Consider the following 13,466-nt stretch of genomic DNA (forward strand, 5'->3'; position numbering starts at 1 on the left):
CAAATTTTAAAGGTGGCAGGGGTAAAATACAGGGAGCGAAAGGCTATTTACAATTTGTACAGAAACCAGATGGCAGTTATAAGAGTCGAGGGACATGAAAGGGAAGCAGTGGTTGGGAAGGGAGTGAGACAGGGTTGTAGCCTCTCCCCGATGTTATTCAATCTGTATATTGAGCAAGCAGTAAAAGAAACAAAAGAAAAATTTGGAGTAGATATTAAAATCCATGGAGAAGAAATAAAAACTTCAAGGTTCGCCGATGACATTGTGATTTGGTCAGAGACAGCAAAGGCCTTGGAGGAGCAGTTGAACAGAATGGACAGTGTCTTGAAAGGAGGATATTAGATGAACATCAACAAAAGCAAAATGAGGATAATGGAATGTAGTCGAATTAAGTCGGGTGATGCTGAGGGAATTGGATTAGGAAATGAGACAGTTAAAGTAGTAAAGGAGTTTTGCTATTATGGGAGCAAAATAACTGATGATGTTCAAAGTAGAGAGAATATAAAATGTAGACCGGCAATGGCAAAGGAAGCGTTTCTGAAGAAGACAAATTTGTTAACATCGAGTATAGATTAAGTGTCAGGAAGTCGTTTCTGAAAGTATTTGTATGGAGTGTAGCCATGTATGGAAGTGAACATGGACGGTAAATAGTTTGGACAAGAAGAGAATAGAAGCTTTCGAAATGTGGTGCTACAGAAGAATGCTGAAGATTAGATGGGTAGATCACATAACTAATGAGGAGGTACTGAATAGGATTGGGGAGAAGAGGAGTTTGTGGCACAACTTGACCAGAAGAAGGGATCGGTTGGTAGGACATGTTGTGAGGCATCAAGGTATCACAAATTTAGCATTGGAGGGCAGCATGGAGGGAGACCGAGAGATGAATACACTAAGCAGAATCAGAAGGATATAGGTTGCAGTAAGTACTGGGAAATGAAGAAGCTTGCACAGGATAGAGCAGCATGGAGAGCTGCATCAAACCAGTCTCAGGACTGAAGACCATAACGACAACAACAACAACAACAACAACTACTACTACTACTACTACTACTACTACTACTACTACTTCCACTACTACTTCACTTACTGTATTTATATATATAAGAATATGAACTAGAAGTCAGATGTGGCAGCGCCTTTTTTATATCTAATCTGTGGAACTCTTATATTACAGACAATAGTATATGTCATGCTTTTTCTGTTTTCACTCATCACTGTCTTATGCCGTCATATTGCTAAGTAATTTGTCATTGAGCAAAATAGTGTTTGTTGCACACAGTGTGTAATAAGGATATTATGTGGTGCCCACTCTACTTCCTCTTGTAAACAGTTGGGTATTCTGACAACACCCTCACAGTACAATCGTTCCCTTATGACAGTTTTTATCATCACTCATCCACAGTTTGGAAACAAGTAAAATTTTAAGTATAATACTAAAAAGAGAAATGATTCAGACTGTTCATCTCTCAGCCTTAGAATGGAATGGGGTATTCAGTCATAACAATTTTTGACTACCTACCTGTATTGGAATAGACTGCCATCGAGAGCTACAGCAAACCAGTCTTTAGTCTGGAGTCTACAACAGCATTAATAAATTAAGTAGTCCTTACTACATGAAATATTATTGAAGACAGGATATAACAACTTGGGTCTGTTGTATGGAGCATCATTTTAATCATTCTCTTAAGAGATAAAACCATTATTAATCTCAGTGTAATCAGTTTTATAAGTTGGTGCCTTGTTTATTGTGCAAAGAATTCTGTATGTTCCAACGCTCTGTTGCCCTTCTCTTACAGTTTTCTGTAAAAGTAGTAAGTAATGTTTTCAGTTTTCCTTTGCAAAAATGTAGATCATTTTTGTATTGTATTTTTGTTTGGTTTGTCTTTTCAGACATGTCACTTAACTTCGATATTGCAACTTGTCACACCAATCGCCTGTTATGTAACAAGATATGGCAAGCTTGTAGATATGTCCGTACTTTCCATGAAAGTGTGTGGGATAGTGCAAAGGATGACACACTTTCATCACTGTCCATTTGTGATAAGTGGATACTAAGTCGCCTTTCAGTTATGATAAAGGCAGTGAATGACGCTTTCAAGAATCAACAACTACACCTTGCCACATCCTCCTTGAGATTGTTCATATACACAGATTTTTGTGACACATACCTGGTACGTAGCTTTCCAATTAAATAACACCAAAGCATCTTCAACATTCTGTATTGGTAATAATTTGAATGAGTTTCTCTCATTTACTAATAACAAATAATATAACTATGTAAGCTAAAGAGCATTGTTCCATTGTAAACACTTCAGTGATGAAAAGTAAATTTGTAAATGCTGTGGCTTCAAGAGACTACTTTTTTTAATATACTTGTAACATCTATAGCTCTGCTTTCTGAAAGAACAATTTTGAATTCACCTACTTTTTAACTTTTATTGTTTGAAAAATGAACATTTACACAAATAATATTTTGATATTCTTCTTTTCCAATCTTTATCATTGCCAAAATTAATTTTAGTTTCACTTGTTATTTATAATTTTAATTTTACGATTTTACTAGAACTTTTGGAGCTTAGCCTATTACTGTATGTACAATTATTGTTTTTTTAGTCAGGCAAACACAGTACACTTTGCTTTTCACAGCTTTGTAAATCTTCCAAACAAATAATCAGCTCATCTACCTTGTTTCTCATTCCCCTGATGTTCTAATTAAATAAGAAGAAAATAGCTCCTTACCTTCATATCTCCAGACCAGTTTCCACTTTCATCACAACTCACTCAGATCCCATTCACTAAACATGTACCATGTCCTTATATTACTGTCTGTCAAGGGAAACTTGCAAACACCCTAAAGGCAGTCTTCATGTGAAATGATCAAACAAGAAACCAAAGGGACAACCAATGCTTACAGAAGCAGGGTATGCAGTTGTGGTGTTTAAAGTCATATGTGTTGAAGTGTTTAATGGCTCTGGTTATAGTTTGTAACTGAACCAGCAACTTCACTAACAATCTGTCTGCCCCCGGTAGCTTAGTGGTCAGCGCGACAGAATGTCAATCCTAAGGGCCCGGGTTCGATTCCCAGCTGGGTCGGAGATTTTCTCCCATCAGGGACTGGATGTTGTGTTGTCCTAATCATCATCTTTTTCATCCCCATTGCCGCGCAAGTCACCAAAGTGGCGTCAAATCAAAAGTCTTGCACCCGGCAATCAGTCTACCGACGGGAGGCCCTAGTCACACGACATTTACATTTATTTACTAACAATCTGTCACCTAATGTTGTTGTTCATGAGCACTTTTACCTTTATGGTGCCTTCTCATGTTTCTTTGATATAGTGGACCTGCTATGCCTTGCCACTAGTTGTGCTGTGGGACTTCGTTTCAACTGCAGAGGGCCAAGCCCTGTAAGAGAACTCACCTCTACGCCAGCTCTCTAGTATATGACGTAACTGTATTTTAGAGAACTCTTCTGGTTTTAATTGTTCTCATATACAATATTTACAATGTTTGGTGACAAATCTCCTATTACTCAGAACAACATACCTGAAGCAGCACATCACGTAAAGGAATAACATCTCTCTCTCTTTCAGCTGTTTTTGGGTGTTTACTTTGTCATCAGATGTGCTTCCTCTGTGCTTTCCAAAACACTGTCAATCCAAGATGTCAAAGTATAAATACCACCTCCATAGCAGGTAGATACTATTGACAGCATCACATCTTGCTGATGTACTGTGCTCAAGCTTATCGCATTGTCTCTACACAGAGCAAAATCAAAGTGTGCACAATGGAGATTCCCTACATGCTAATTATCTAAACAACATTTTTACATGAACTTCTTTCATCTGGTTCCAAGGAAGAGATGGAAAAACCTGTTACACCACAGTATATAAATATAAGGAACTAGTAAGTGAGGGTAAATTAGAAGTAAAGTTTATAAATTGTCAACCATTATGTGGAGTTATACAGAGGAAGTCCAGAATAATTTTAGCTCAAAATGAGGAAATCTATAACAATTTCATTTATGGAGAAGAGATAAGTGTATCTAAAGGTTGACTTTCTGAAGTTAGTTAAACGTGATATTTGTGTCTTATTAAGAGACTGTGTGAACTGGTTCAACATTTACAAAAAACATGACATTATTAAATATGAAGAGTGAGTGGTAATGGTCTTTGAAACAAATTGTGCCCATATGTGCGACATGTGGGTTGTGTTCCTACAGTGCAGCTTCTTCACCACAATATTCCTTGATATTTCAGTTGTGTATGACAGTACACAACTCTCTTCACTTGCACGTGGGCTTCACACCCTTGGATTACCAGATATATTCAGTTCCTTCCAGCAGCATCCCAGCATATAGGAATGTGACCCCTGTGTTGAATGTAGTATACCATAATGATGTATTAGGCTGCTTGGTTGTCATTTGTTGTGCTCTACGTATCACTGGTTCAGAAAAGGAATACTTTCCAAACAACGTGGGTTTGGACTGATCATCCTGTAGGATGTTTTTAACATCTGTGATTTCTTTCTTTACAGCATAACCCCATCTGGATGGATCCTTACACCCCCCCCCCCTCCCCCCCACCGCTCTACAGTTCAGTTTCTATGGGATCATCTTTTTGAAAGTACAATAGGCTTGGACACAAGTTCATCCTGGTTCTGTGTGACCTCTGAAATATTCACCATCTCTGTAGTGGTAGCCTTTTTGTCTTTTGATATTTTGTTCTTAATTTCCCTTGAAAATTTTTCTGCAGCTTTTTGTATCCTGGTATTTAACATTTGTACCATTTGAGTGTTCTTTTCAGATGTCCAGGCTGTGAGTTGTGCGAAGCAATTTCCCTGCATTTTAAATTGCTCGTACAAAGCTTGCTATTGTGTTGTCGCAAAATTATCAATCCTGCTTGAAAACAGGGTGTACTCAGCCCTTGTGAAGCAAATTCTACTTGATTGAGAAGTAGCACCTCCAGCCATGAAAATTAACAGTGGCTGGGAGAGTGGTGTGCTGATCACCTGCCTCTCCATATCCACATCCAGTGACACCTATGACTCATGATGACTTGGTGGTTGGTTAGTACTGTTTGATCTTCCGAGAGCCTGTCAGACGGAGTTTAGTTTTCAGCTTGAAAGCAATTGGGCATTTTGGCAGAGTGTAGAATGCTATTGTTGTAATCCATTAACCTTTTTGGTTAATTTCCGCACTTCCCGCAGAATACCTCTATCCTTTTTCCTTTGTCCTGATACTTGGCAGTTTTTCTTTTGCCAAGTTAGTCTGTTTTTTTGCAAGTGCAGTAAGCATGATGCAAGCTCTTCCTGCTTTTGTGATACCTCTAAAGTCTTCAGCGGTTCTGTAGCCATAGCCTTCCGGTCTTTAGCGGTTCAGTCACAGCTGTAAACATTAACTCAATATTTTTCAGTAATTCAGTCATTGGATCTATCGACCATAATTCCTGCATACTTGTTTCTCCTAATTCAAATTTCAAGGTGACAATGCTGTCGGTGACCATGACCGATGTATAGTTGTCTGGCAGTCTTTTCAATAACCTGTATTTATTTAAAAATATTAATATGTAATTAAATGTAATGTCAAGGTATTTAATAAGGCTATCTATTGCCCAGTTATGACTACTGCAGCTTTGACAGTTACGTCACAATCAGTTAACAAGAAGAAACAGTGTAACCGTGCTTCTGCCTATTGTTGCATTAGCTGCTGAGTTATCACAAATTATGTTCTATTTTTAGTCATCACATGGAAATTACTTTATTCCCTACTTGAACTTTGATCTATTCTAAGTCCTCAAACCTTACACAAGAAGGTTAATGGAAGTTACATGAAATTTGCCTTTTTTTTCTGCTCCACCAACGTTCATTTCTCTCTCTCTCTCTCTCTCTCTCTCTCTCTCTCTCTCTCTCTCTGTGTGTGTGTGTGTGTGTGTGTGTGTGTGTGTGTGTGTGTGTGTGTGTGTGTGTGTAACCTCCCCATCCTGTCCTGTCCCACCACTTTGCTCGGAAGGACATAAAACATAAGAAACAGACACAAATTAGGTATAACAGTACATTAGATTCCATTAACAAATGCCCTGTCAATGCAGACCGGTATAGTATATAGGACACGTATTACAGATGAATGAAATGATACTGTCTTTGCATTAAGTATCTGGTGGCACACCGCCAATCAGAAAGTTAATTCCTTTAGTATTGCAATAAAAGATAACGTTTGAATTAATGGAAAGGGCACCAGCCTCATGTTTTGCCGTATTTAAAATGAGCATTGAATTCTTGTCTTGTGTAACTACCTTTCCAGATAAGGTCAATTCTGCACATATTGTGTGTCTGTAGTTAGCCAGAACCTGATTAAAGATCATCACTTCTTTAAACTGATGTATTTGTTGAACTGGAAGGAATGCAATAAGAACATGGTACATAAAGATATATTTTAACACACAATTATTTTTATTATTGCAAAGCCTACAAGTACCTTTATATTATGACTATTGTACTATACCAGAAAATAAAAAATGAGTGGGCTTTTAAAATGACTGTAATTAATTTTATATTATTCTTTAGTGACCACCAAGTCATGTCAGTAGTGGCACGGATTTATATTTCGCACCACCAATTCCTCTGCAACATTACATGGTCTCTGACCACAGCCATAGAGAGAGAGAGAGAGAGAGAGAGAGAGAGAGAGAGAGAGAGAGAGGGGGGGAGAGAGAGAGAGAGAGACTGGAGAAACCTTTTCTAAAATACAAAACAATTTCTGATTTCACCCTATAATGAAAGATACTAACTAGGAATAGTCCAAATAAATTAGAAAATCAATTACATACAAAAAAACTAAGCACAAAATTAGATCTGGTGTTATATCCTTTAAAACTGAGGGCTATCCTTTCACTTTTATGAAAATGCAGTTTATACTCACGTATGTTAACAGTAATTAGTCAAAACTGAATAAATGAATTTTAAGGAGGCAGATGGCAAAACAAAAGGGGAAGAAAAAATATCCCAGCTTGCTTTGTCACAAGGTGCTTAAACTTTTTATACTCTAGCCATTTTTGTGTATCTGAAATGTCAGTCTATACCTGGTTTTGGATGCGGTTATTTTAATGTTTTTTGCAAAACATGACTTTGAACTTGTAAGGGACTATCAATTAAGTTTATCAGTGTTTTATCCAATTTAAGTTGATTGACTTTGTCTAGCATGGTAGATCTGCCTATAGGAGGATATGTGGTTTGGAAGTCTGTGAAGATTATGAACAGTGTTTTGAATAGCCTACCCAGCTTTCTCATCTGTTCAAGAGCTTTAATTATTAACTCAATGGCATATAAAACTAATTTTTGTTAAACATTTAAATATTTGAACTATTTGTATTAATTTAGTTTATTTTATGTTTTTTTCCCCCAGGAAACGACCAAACCTCTCTTGAAGTCACCAAAAAGCACTTCTGCTCAGGCTGCGTGTTGGACTCTTATGCAGTGCATTGAAACTTTTTTACAGACACTCTGTCCATTTATGCCTTTTCTCACTGAAGCTCTTCACTGTCACATGCAAACTGCAACACAGGGTCAGCCACTTATGCTAGCTCCATACCCACAGGAAGACCAAGTAAGTTATGCTTTTTAATTGCAACAGCTTAAAAATAATGTGGTAATTGTGGTGGAATGGAAAGAATGAAATGAGTGAAGACACCACTCAAGTTGGACATTGCCTAAGTACATTTATGTTACATTTGAACATAACACCTTCCTTTACTTTTCTTTACTACTTCCACAAAAAAAACGCTTACAGGAAACATGCCATAGTTTTACAACTGTTTACAACTGTCATTTCTAACTAGCACAAGTGTTTTAACTCTATCTGCTGCATGTGTGTGTGTGTGTGTGTGTGTGTGTGTGTGTGTGTGTGTGTGTGTGTGTGTGTGTGTGTGTGCGTGCGCGCATATGGAGGGGGGGGGGGGGGGGGAGATGAAAGTAGATAAGTGTTGGTATGGCACAGACCAAATCTATGGGAACTCCCTTATTATGTACTCACAGGATATGAGTGGTTGAAATAGATATAACGTGGTAAGAACATCTAAATATTTCTACAACATTGTATCCCTGATCATCATTGTTGTTATGTACTGTGTGTTGTCATTTTGCTATTTGTATTCTGTAAGATCTTTGTTGTGGTAGTGGCGGCATGAAGAAACATGTATGAGAAGTGATTTTGTGTAAAATGGTTTACTTGTTGCTGCGGGAAAGTCTTTTACATGTAGCTGCAGTGTATGGAAGCAGAGCTATGGCAGGAGGGCTGTTCAGAGCCAAAGATGAGGGATAGGAATTGATTATGAATTGTTTCACATGGAAATTGCACCACAGTCTATAGTTTGTCAGATAGAACATATGAAATTTGATAATATGGGAACTAATTGATACAAGGATTTCTGTTTTCCTCATAATCACCACTATCATAAATGTAATATTCCATATTGTGCCATTAAATTACATGAGGGTTGAATGGAATTACCTACATAATGTATGTTTCAGTGGCGGTGTTCTGATATATGAAATGCAGAAGTAATCTTCAGATTGTGCTCTTTAATTACCAGTATTGACTTTTCCAAATAATCACTAGCCAATTGAATACACTTCTTCGGTGATGAACAAGCATTCTGAAGCTGTCAGGGAAGAATTTGACACACTGTCTCTGCAACCAGCCCATGCAGTTCTCACAACTTCATCAGATCCATAGTTATGTTCCTGGAGATCTTCCATTATCAGGAAAATATGGAAATCAAATGGCACAAACTCATGGTGGATGCTGTGTGATGGTGAGCTTCAATCTCTGATGTTATACAATGGTGGCATGTGAAATGAAATGCTTGGTCTGGCATTGTCATGTTGTGTACAAATCTTCAGATAAGCAAGCAAAGCAACAGTATGTCTCACATGTTCTTGAGGAATAACTGTTATGTTTGCAATTTCCCTCTGAGTGTTGGGAAATCATCCTAAGCCAGACTGTCAATGTTTTGCATACTCAACTCAGAAGTTGGTGAAACAGGTGTCCAACTCTTTCATTCTCACACAAGTCACATCTCACAAGCTGTAAATTTACTGGACCAGTTACACGTAGTGCTCGCATAAATACAGTCACCATAAGCAGCCTTGCATATTCTGATGGATTTCCTTTAGAGTCACATTCTGCTGCCAAGAATTCGTTGACAGCATGTCATTTAAATCACATGGACTGACTGACTGCACAGGATTCTATTTTTTACAATATAACGATTCACTTCTAAAGCATCCCACCAACTGGAGCTGTAGAGGAGAGAGTACTGAAAAGTTGATACCTACAACGTAGAAGTGTTGCCATTTGCTGAGGAGCTACAAAGGTGGAGACATTACTTTCCATTCATCACTTGTTAAACAATGTGATTATTTTATTAACCCTAACCTTGCACTGTACACAGCATTCTAATTTTCAAATAGCTTCTGCCATGTGTGTGTATTTAACTTAGATAACATGTGAATGTTGTGAGCAGTAAGATATGGATATATTAAAAATCTGGAGCTTCAGTTGATGTAGTGTGTAATAACTTTTATGTACGGGTTCTGTTACCCCATGATAAATCCATAATTAATGTTTAAAAATTTACAGTTTTAATGTGCACTGTTAAAATTTAAGACATGAATGGTTTTTTTAGGCCATCACCCCACTTTTTTTTACCTACCCTCTTTGTCAGTGTTTTACTTTTTTTTTAGCTCATTCGCAGTTCCCAGGGTCTGGGTGTTTGTGTTTTCCTCATCACATCATCTATTTTATTTCTTTATTTATTCACATGTCAAGTTCTGTAGGACTAAATTGAGGAGCAAATCTCCAAGGTCATGAAACATGTCAGTACATGAAATTGCAGCATAAAAATAATAACAGATAAAAATGAATGTTTATGAACCCAAAAAAGGTCAGTCATAAGTTTAAGTAAATGCAATCAACAATACAACAAGAATCAGCTTAATTTTTCAAGAAACTCCTCGGCACAATAGAAGGAGTGACCCATGAGGAAACTCTTCAGTTTTGATTTGAAAGCACGTGGATTACTGCTAAGATTTTTGAATTCGAGTGGTAGCTTATGGAAAATGGATGCAGCAGCATACTGCACACCATTTTGCAAAACAGTTAAGGAAGTCTGATCCAAATGGAGGTTTGATTTCTGGAACTGAGTGAAAGTTGCTTATTCTTGGGAATAAGCTAATATTCTTAACAAGAAATGACAATAAAGAATATATATATATATATATATATTGAGAGGCCAATGTCAAAATACCCAGACTCGTGAACAGGGGTTGACAAGAGGTTCATGAACTTACACCACTTATTGCCCAAACTGCCCATTTCTGAGCAAAAATATCCTTTTAGAGTGGGAACTGGGAGAATATCAAGGAGGATTTAGATCCTGGAGAAGCTGCCCAGAACAGATAATCACCTTGAAGTTAGTTATGGATGTCTACAAAAGAAGGCAAAAACAACTAGTCATAACCTTTGTAGATTTCAAAAAGGCGTATGATTGCATCTATAGATCTTCAATGATGAAAATATTAAGGAATTTTGGACTTCATCCTAAATTAATAAAAATGATACAGTTAACCTTAACAAACACCAAATCCAAAGTAAAATTTAGAGGAGAAATATCTGAACCATTTACGATTAAAACAGGGTTGAGACAGGGAGATTGTTTATCACCATTGCTATTCAATTGTGCTCTTGAATATGTAATGAGAGAATGGTACAAGGAAAATCCTATGAATATTAAAATTGGAACTAAGAAAGATAAAATAAACCTAAATTGCTTGGGATTTGCTGATGACCTAGCATTACTAGCTAATAATATTCAGGAAGCCACGAAACAAATAACAAGCTTACAAAATATAGCACAAAAATTAGGACTCCAGATATCATTTGAAAAGACTGAAATAATGGTAACGGATCCACTTGTAATAGATCACATCACAGTGAACAATAGGGAAATTAAAATAGTGAAACAATTTAAATACCTGGGTGAAATTATAACACATAAATTGGACGAGAAACCTGCATGGCGAGCAAGAACTAATAAAATGATAAAAGCTCAAAAACTAACATGGTCTACGTACAATTAAAAATGTCTATCAATTAAAACAAAATTAAAACATTACAAGACAGTGGTTCAACCAGAGGTTACATACGGAAATGAAACTCTTTTTAAAGTCACCCAGAAAAACAGAATTGACAAAATTTTAAAAGTAGAGAGAAGAATTGCTAGAACATGCATAAATAAGAAATATCAAAAAGCTGGGCAATGGCGGATAGTTCCAAATGAAGTGGTATACAGAGAACTGGAGCCCATCACTGATACTATACGAAAGAAAAGGATCTCTCTTTGTGGTCACATTCTGAGGACACCAGAAACCAGATTATCAAGGAAAATTATTGAGAAACTCTGGAATTTGAAACAACAAGGAGGATGGCTTAAGGAAATAAGAGAGGATATGGAATAACTGGAAATAACTCTGGATGATTTGCAGAACAAAACGCCAAATTTAAAGAAGTTGAGGGACACAGAAATAAGATTTAAACCAAAAATTGACAAACGACATACAATGAAAAGGGTATTTACAGATAAGGAACGACGAAAAGCATCGGAACGAATGAAGAGATACTGGGCCACTCGGAAGGGGAAAATACCAAAGAAGAGGACCAGAAATGATTGACTGAAGTGGTCCAATGAGGCCGTAAAAGCAGAAGAAGAAGAAAGAAGAAGAAGAAGAAGAAGAGTGGGAAGAGTTACCCCAAAATATAATACCATACAACAGAAGCGAATGAAAATAAGCAAAGTAGACTAATTTTCATGTCGAACCATCACTCACTTTAGACACTGTTTGAATAGTAAAAATGGCAGCATTAACTCTTTGAACAAGATCCTGAATTGGGGCTTTCCATGACAGCTTACTATCTATCTGAACACCTAGAAATTTGAACTATTCAGTTTCACTAATTATATACCAATTCTGTGAAATTAAAATGTGAGGTTTCGTTGAATTGTGTGTTAAAAACTGGAAAAACTGAGTCTTACTGTTATTTAGCATTATTTTATTTTCTACAAGCCATGAACTTAGATCATGAACTGCACTATTTGAAACTGAGCCAATGTTGCACACAACATCCTTCATTACGAAGCTAGTGTGATCAGTAAATATTTTACAGTTACCTGTAATACTAGAGGGTGTAACATTTATATAAATAAGGAAGAGGGGTGGCCCCAGCACTGATCCCTGGAGCACCCCCCACTTGACTATACCCCACTCATACCCCACATCACAGCCATTCTCAACTTTTGTGAATAATGCCCGGCATTAAAGTCTAATGTTAGTTCCATTACAGCTTGCTGCCTGTCCTGTTTTACCAATCTGCCCAGCCTACATCATCAGACATCTGTAATGAGGGGTGGCCGTCCCACCCCACGACATCTGGACGTGGTTTCACCTTGGTTTCTCCACGTGTTGAAAATGCTCACCACAGCACTGCTCGAACACCTGATAAGTTATGCAGTTTCCAAAATGCTCATGCTGAGCCTCCAGGCCATCACAATCTGTCCTCGGTCTAACTCAGATAGGTCGCGTGCTTTCCCTATTGTACACACAGACAGTGCAATCAGTGGTACTACATGCACCGTGCTTGTCTGACTAGCAGTCATTCCTCGCCAGGTGGTGATGCTATCGCCTGGATGGTTTATATCAATAGCAGGTCGGTGGTATATAGGTGCAAAAATGATAGACACATAAATAAATGAGTGCAGAATTTAGAGACAGCTCTAAGCACTCAATAAAGGAAAGGGCACAGGACCTGATGATAGGGTGCCCATTAGATTCTACTGGAATATGAGAAGGAACTTTAGCGTCAGTTTACCGTACATTGCTGGATCAATAGAACTTGCCTACCTTGTGGCATATATTGTGCTTGTTATTGATGACTTTCTGGTGACCAAAGCCAGTTTTCTCTGGCCATTCACTGAGGAACATGGTGCAGTGGTTAGCATACTGGACTCGCACTCAGGATGACTATGGTTCAAACCTGCATCCAGCCATCCAGATTTAGGGTTTCCATGATTTCCCTAAATCATTCCAGGCAAATGTCAGGATGTCATATGAAGGGCACTGGAAAAATTGAGCATTATCATATGCAAACATTCCTTATGTGCATCAGCTTTGTGTGTACACAGCTATTCATATCACATCTCTTGTGGAGAATCAATACCATTAGAATCTTTCCCTTACTAAAGAGACAGTGAAAAGAGGAGTCATTATGTTAGGTATGTAATTGTGTAATTAAACAAACTGAATAGCCACTAAACCACCTTCACACAGCAGTTCACACAACTGCATGGATTACCCTCCTCAAGCCAAATTCTCACTGTCACCTCTGTCTACTTTAAATTTCCCCTTACACATGAACA

The 13,466-nt window shown here is 37.6% G+C and overlaps 1 protein-coding gene across 2 annotated transcripts in view; it reads left to right on the top strand.

Moving 5' to 3' along the window:
- The window catches only part of LOC124788533 (valine--tRNA ligase-like), a 137,283-nt gene that overhangs the window by 98,412 nt on the left and 25,405 nt on the right, over positions 1-13,466 (top strand). For both annotated transcript variants that reach the window (XM_047255806.1, XM_047255814.1), the window contains exons 13-14: positions 1,891-2,171; positions 7,400-7,600. In XM_047255806.1, the coding sequence (XP_047111762.1) occupies positions 1,891-2,171; positions 7,400-7,600 (482 nt within the window). The remainder of the gene's footprint in view (positions 1-1,890; positions 2,172-7,399; positions 7,601-13,466) is intronic.

The sequence above is a fragment of the Schistocerca piceifrons genome, chromosome 1 (assembly GCF_021461385.2).
Source record: "Schistocerca piceifrons isolate TAMUIC-IGC-003096 chromosome 1, iqSchPice1.1, whole genome shotgun sequence".
Lineage (NCBI taxonomy): Eukaryota > Metazoa > Arthropoda > Insecta > Orthoptera > Acrididae > Schistocerca > Schistocerca piceifrons.